The sequence below is a fragment of the Amblyomma mixtum genome, chromosome 2 (genome assembly GCF_055824585.1).
Source record: "Amblyomma mixtum isolate Tamu chromosome 2, ASM5582458v1, whole genome shotgun sequence".
Lineage (NCBI taxonomy): Eukaryota > Metazoa > Arthropoda > Arachnida > Ixodida > Ixodidae > Amblyomma > Amblyomma mixtum.
The window spans coordinates 310,383,021-310,389,655 of record NC_143013.1 but is presented as its reverse complement, the minus strand read 5'-3'; the positions used below and the strand labels follow the sequence as shown (position 1 = coordinate 310,389,655).

Sequence of the window (6,635 nt, the reverse complement as noted above, 5' to 3'; positions counted from 1 at the left end):
ATGTATATATATTGATGTACATACGTGTTTGTGCGTATGTGAGGAGCACTACGTCACAGGGGATGACGGCTTCACGTTAACGAGAAATTGCAGCAATAAATATGAATATACCGCCGAAAATTGCATTGGTAGTCGGTCCATCTGGCGCAATACGAATGTATTCCCAGGATTTTTTTGCTTTTTTACCCCAGCCAAGATTCAGAATGGCGTGTTGATTCACTCCCGTAATTCCAACATGAATTCAACATGAACGCAAAGCAGAAATTTTATTGAGAATGCTCAACTCTAGCGCAGTGGCCACTTTTCCAATGACTTTAAACTCGGCCTCAACAATTCACCAACACTAGCCCATCCTGGTCACAACAAAAATTCAACATGGCGTGTTGAGTCTGCTCATGAGAACTTCAACACTGTCTCAAGAAGCATTTTTGTAAGGGGTGCGCGCCGATGTCCTCGCGCGCGCGCTGCGGTCGTGTGGGCGACGCCCTTGCGTCGAGATCCTCTGGCGCGCGACCTATTCGGGAGTATTATTGTTTTCACGCGCAGACAGCGTGCGTGCGTGCGCTCATGGCGGCGCCTCTGCGGAATGTCGAGGAACCGACCGAGCGCCGCACACACGACGGCCCGTTTGGTCACGCGTGCGGCTCGGGTTGTTTGTTCATTTCTGTCATTTGCGGGGACGACAAAGCGGGGAAGGAGGAAGGCGGGGGGAGTGTTGGCAAGCGGGAGGGGAGGGCTGGCATCAGATAGACGCGGGAAGCATTTATTTACCTGAACCATCACCGCAGTTAATGAACGTTCAAGCATTTGCTTTATCGCCGCGGCGCTGGAGACAGGTGATTCTATTTACTCTACACATAAAGCTATTTAGGCGTTGGTTGCAGGTGTCACGTCTGTCACGATCTTTCCGTGCGCTGACAGAACGAAAATTACACTTTCACTTTGTGGCAAACCTGTAGCGTTCCTCAGACGCTATACGCAGCACTGTCGCCGTGTTGGAACGCTAACGGTAGCTTAAATCTCAGAGCACTATCTGTTTTGAATTTTCCCTCAAAGCTGTCGCCGCGGCGAGGATCGAACCCGCTATCTACGCTCCGAATGTAAGTCATACAAGGTAAAGGCCGGAATAGGCATCTCTCCGCAAATTAAGTTGTCTCTCTCTGGACAAGATAGCAAGAGTGTTCCATGACGTGCCTTGGGGTGCAGCGGTTCAAAACTAGTTAATCGAATATGTACCTAAAACGCAGCCATCCTAACTGCCTCGAATTTGCTGGTTAAAGGGTGAATTAACTGAATGGCAAAGCCACTGATTAAGGATGACTGGCATGTAAACTTATGGGCAATATCTGTTGGGATGCCACCCCAGAAGCTCGTAAAGGGTTACTTTGTCCTCCAGATGCTTTCGCACCCGAAACTTGCTCAGCATTTCATTTTTTTTTAAAATAAAAACCACGCGATATCCTTTCCGTCGCTAAACATTTCATTTTCACTTGCGTGTAGACTTCAGAGAATAAGCATGTGGCTAGAACTCTGAGGTGAAAAAAATAAGGAGAAAAGAGTACGAGAGTACGACGAATAATGGGAGCTTGGAAATCTACTAAATGTACTAAGCGTCCCTTTGCTGTTCATGATTGATGGTTGGTTGGTTTATGGGGTTTAACGTCCCAAAGCGACTGAGGCTATGAGAGACGCCGTAGTGGAGGGCTCCGGAAATTTCGACCACCTGGGGTTCTTTAACGTGCACTGACATCGCACAGTACACGGGCCTCTAGAAGAAAAACAGAGGGCTAAAGTGAATAATGCCCGATACAGTAAAGCAGGAGAGGGATAGTAAATTAGTGCAACGAACTGCCGAGAGGTGTCGCTGCGGGTGTTGCTCACGATATTGTACAATTAACTGATATCCAGGAAGCTTTGCAGACTCTGGTTAATTCTTGTGAAGACGAAGGAGACGCTCTCTGCTTCACTTCTAACGGAGTTAAGTCAGGTCTGATGATTTGATAGTTTTCCACTGATCAGGTGCTTACAATACAAGGCCATGAAATACCCAGACTGGCAGAATACAAATATTTTGGAGTATAGGTAAACGAAGGACAGATTATTCATGGAAGTGCACCATAGACTGTTAGGGCAAAAGGGCGAAGAGATGGCGCGTAATCATGAAACATACGGCATTATGGGAGTACAACAATTATGATGTTATGGCAGGTAGTTGGAAAGGAATGATGGACACAAATTTTGAATATTGAAAATTGTAAGGTACTGTTATGGAAATATAGCAAATAATGGTCCAATCTTCCGATGTATGGCAAAATCTTTCTTTTAAAGTTTTTTCATCCCTTGCATCGAGCAGTCAAGACTGCCATAAAAAAACCAATGGCGAACGCTTCTGACGATAGCAAAAACGTTAATTACAAAAAAATACAAGTCTGCTGACGGGAGTTCTGTGGATATATTGGTTGTTAAGTGAAATCTTAAATATATATGAAAAATTTCGTTCATAAACTATTTCCCGTTCAAAAATGCTTTTGTCCAGAATTGTTGGGTATGAGAAACAGACTGTAGAACAGTATTTAAAAACTGGAAAAGACAGATCAGGAAGAAATTGTTCTATGACAATTCGAGAGGCAGTGCCCTATTCTTTGAAGCTGTATCAGGGTGTCTTAGAACAAGAAGGCACAAAAATAAATTTAACCAAAAAGCTGACCCATGTGCAGTCCGTGATTATTGCTAATGCCATGTCGCCGAAATTCTTTTTTACCTTGAGGATACGTACAATAAGGCCAACTTACTTATAAATCGATTGACTGTTTGGTTTGTTCAGATGTTTTTGTTAGAGTGCACTATGAAATTATGAGAAAGTGTATTGGTCCAAGCTCCTGATAAGTGAAGTATGAAAGCCGCTCTTGGTTGCTTTGTAGACGTTTCTCACAAGCTACATTCTTTCACTGTAATTAACATGCACTGAAAGGAAAAAAAAAAAACTCGATGCTTTGCACTCTTCTTCATGAGCAGCGATACAGTACAGGGTCTATCGTATTGATTGCAGTGTTATGTTATCGCTAGCGACAAGCAAAGCGAGACTCAGAGAGATGTGAACTGAAACCTAATCGACATCCACCTGTAGACACTGCATGTTTTGATAAAGGAAACTATGCAATTGTCATCCATAAATTTGCAGAGAGCGCGAGATAGAATCACTTGTACAGAGCGGACAGATGTTCAGCGCATGCCAGGGTTCATGCCAAAGCTCCATATGTCCACATAACTTGATGACAGTGGGTGCCTGCATCGAGTAACTCAAGGGAAAACAAGATACCACCACAGAAGCTGGAGTGCCAATAATCAGCGATGATGATGATTACAGAACATCGGCGGCAGATAATCGAACTGTGACTGCACCGTAGCGCTAGTAGTTATCATGACATAAGCTTGCGCCAGTTGTTTTTTCAGGCTGGAACTTGAATGCTTAAGAAAGTAAAGGGCATGCACCAAGCAGTGGTTCTGGGTTTAATCCTCACATCTACCCCGCCGCGGTGGCTGGGTTCGATCCCGGCCGCTGCGGCTGAATTTCGATGGAGGGGAAATTCTAGAGGCCCGTGCACTGTGCGATGTCAGTGCACGTTAAAGAACCCCAGGTTGTCGAAATTTCCGGAGCCCTTCAATACGGCGTCCCTCATGCCGCTTTGGGACGTTGAGCCCCATAATCAATAATCCACAGACGGAGACGGCTTTTTGTCCAGCTATACAAAGGCCCCAGAAAGATAATGTTTGCTTAGTAGCCGCATTAATGTGCCCAGATGGTTGGCATTTATTTGCAGTCTTCACTCCATTTGCACCAATTTCACTCCAGCCGGTGGGGAACTTCGAGCGAGTCGGTATACATTCACACCGGCTGCACCAGCTCAGATAAAACAGAATGACCGGAAAGGAGGCGAAGGAAGTTCCTTCCGTGCGCTCCTTTTCTATCATCCTGTCTTTTTCGCGCTGCTCTAGCTACATTGCTCTTATATATATTGTTTCTTTCGCTGTTTGGAGCGCCGTAAGATCAGTGCGGAGCCCGTTTTGTCGTATCAGACTGGTGCTGGTGACACAGCCCCAATATTGGACGGAACGCGGGTTCGAGTAGACAGACTGGCTTATTTAAGCTTGTGAGCGCACGGCACATTAAAACCAGAGAAGACGCTGCCAAGCTCACATATACTTACTTCACATATATCTGTACTTCAAGAACGGTGTCTGTATTTTAATTTTTCTCTTTTCTGCACCTTTGATTTTGAACAAATTGTCATCGAAGTGCTTCGTGTGTTCCCCTTATGTAATACCCTCCCCGTAGGGCCTTTAGGGTATTTGGATAAATAAATAAATAAATATCCTTCGATGTGTTATCAGTGTCGATAGCACTGGTACCTTAATGTGTTCACGATACATGGATTCCGGCACGAAACTCGTTTCGCAGCTGAAGTCATGGAAAAGGGCCTCGATCAGAACTTTCATCTTGCTTTGTAGTTTTTGTACACTACACACTGCGTGTGATGAAGCCTTAGGAATCAAGTCAGATCAGCCATGTCGGTTGCACACGACCAGCGCACTCTTATATTCCTTCCACTGTCAGCGGAGACATCTAGGCTGTACACCTTTAGACAAAAGTTTGTCGCCGCTGCATGATGACCTCTTCAAAGCGACCCATACTTGAACCAGGGAGCTCTGTTACACTGTGTTGACGTGGAAAAAGAAACCATACGACCAACTTGGCGCAGCGGCAGTGAGCAAGACGTTAGGACCAGATGTGGAGCAGCGATGTCGGTATCCGGTCTTCATCTGTCTAGACCGAGTACGAAAATTCCGGCCTGCAATTGCTCGTTCCGTTGCACACGCTGCGTCGCAGTGATACGAGCTGTGCGCAAGCAGGTGATAGCGGCAAGTGATCTTAGCGTAGGCGGGTTTTGAAGCTGGAGCGGCGTTCAGGGGGCACGGCTTTCCGATGCCCGCTAAGAAAAGGTGAGAGATGAAGACGAAGTAGGTAGATGTGGGGAGCACGGACACGTTCTGCGAAACGCACTTGACCGTTATTCGCCGTAAAGCTCGTCCTCGGCCTCGATATTTCACCAGCCTACGTAGGACGCCAATGGAAACACACGCTCACCTAATCACAAAACAAAGAAACGAAACCGTCCACTCCCTAGTTTGCATTCTGCGAGCGGTCGGCACGAGAAAGATGGAGCGGCTGTACGACGTTCCGTTCCCGAGGCGATGAGGCCGTGAGGTGGTGTCTGCGGCACCGCACGATAGATGGCGCTAGCGTAGCCGCCGTGCTACTCCGCGCGCGCTAGCCACGTGACCTACTGCCGCAGCAGCGCGTTGCGGGCGCGTGCTGTCTGGGCTGCCGTGGCGCGTCGAGAGTGAAAAGCCGACCGGCTGCGGTACGAGTGAGATGGACGGGGCGGTGTAGCGGAGAAGAGCGCGCGCGCGTAGTGTACGTACGGCTTTCGCCCCCGCGACAACACGACGGCCGGCGGGCAGCGAAGTGAGAGGCGCATCTCGGCGGAGGGGGAGTGACGTCTCGGTGTTTCTTCCGAGGCGGCGCGTGTGGTGCTGTTGTGTGTTCGACGTTACTACGAGTGCGCGCGTGTGTGTCTGTGCCTTAACTTCGCGCTGAGGCGGGCGGGCCAGCCGGCCAGCAGCAGCGAAAACACAGAAGCCATGTGCTCGACGGCGTACGAGCTCGGAGCCGTTCGGCTCGAGATCCGGCCACTTCGGCCGTTCAAGTCCAGCGAGGAGTACCTATGGGCCATGAAAGAAGATTTGGCCGAATGGATGAACACGCTCTACGGGCTCAAGCTGACGCCAGAGACGTTTCTGGACTCTCTGGACGACGGCATCATCCTGTGCCGGCACGCCAACAAGGTGCTCGAAGCGGCCCGATCCGAAGGCCGGCTGGCCTCGCTCAAACTGCCCGACCGCGACGTCGTGTACCGCTCGGACGTCCAGCGCGGCACTTTCCAGGCGCGGGACAACGTCTCCAACTTCATCGCCTTCTGCCGCGCGCTGAACATCAAGGAGTGCCTGCTCTTCGAGACCGAGGACCTGGTGATGCGCAAGAACGAGCGCAGCTTCATCCTGTGCCTGCTGGAAGTGGCTCGCCGCGGAGCACGGCTCGGCATGCTCGCGCCCCTGCTGGTGCAGTTTGAGCAGGAGATCGACGCCGAGCTCGAGCAGTGCGACTCGGACGAGGAGCCGCCTCCGCCACGCCCCCAGATCATCACCAACGACTTGCGATCGCTACACGAAAGGGTGAGTGGTAGCGCCTGTCCGCATGTCAGTTCGGTTTTCGTTCGGTTTCGGGTGACCTTGAATCCCGTGGCCGTACGGAAAGTCCGAGTGAAAGCCACTTTATGAGCAGCACGAAAGACTGCAAGATCTTCAATGGAAGGTTGAGAAATTCGTGAATGTTGCAAACGGGAGCCAGAAAGATCGAGCGATCGCTCGCCCAAAATGCGCTTCTTGTTGGCACAATTCTTTGCGAGTTCCACCACTGTGCATTTATTAACCTTCCTCGAATCCGCGCTTGGACGTCCTGACGGCGATCAATCGCAGCGCTGCATTTGTCACTATGCATCTTGCATACATGTACG

At 49.3% G+C, this 6,635-nt stretch overlaps 1 protein-coding gene across 2 annotated transcripts in view; it reads left to right on the top strand.

The window, feature by feature from the left end:
• Positions 1–5,367: 5,367 nt before the first annotated feature.
• The window catches only part of LOC149364949 (uncharacterized), a 155,302-nt gene continuing 154,034 nt past the window's right edge, over positions 5,368–6,635 (top strand). The window contains exon 1 of one of the 2 annotated variants that reach the window (XM_089574933.1): positions 5,368–6,294. In XM_089574933.1, coding sequence (XP_089431059.1) covers positions 5,704–6,294 — 591 coding nt within the window. In that variant the 5' untranslated portion in view covers positions 5,368–5,703. The remainder of the gene's footprint in view (positions 6,295–6,635) is intronic. The other variant, XM_089574934.1, reaches the window with a different exon arrangement.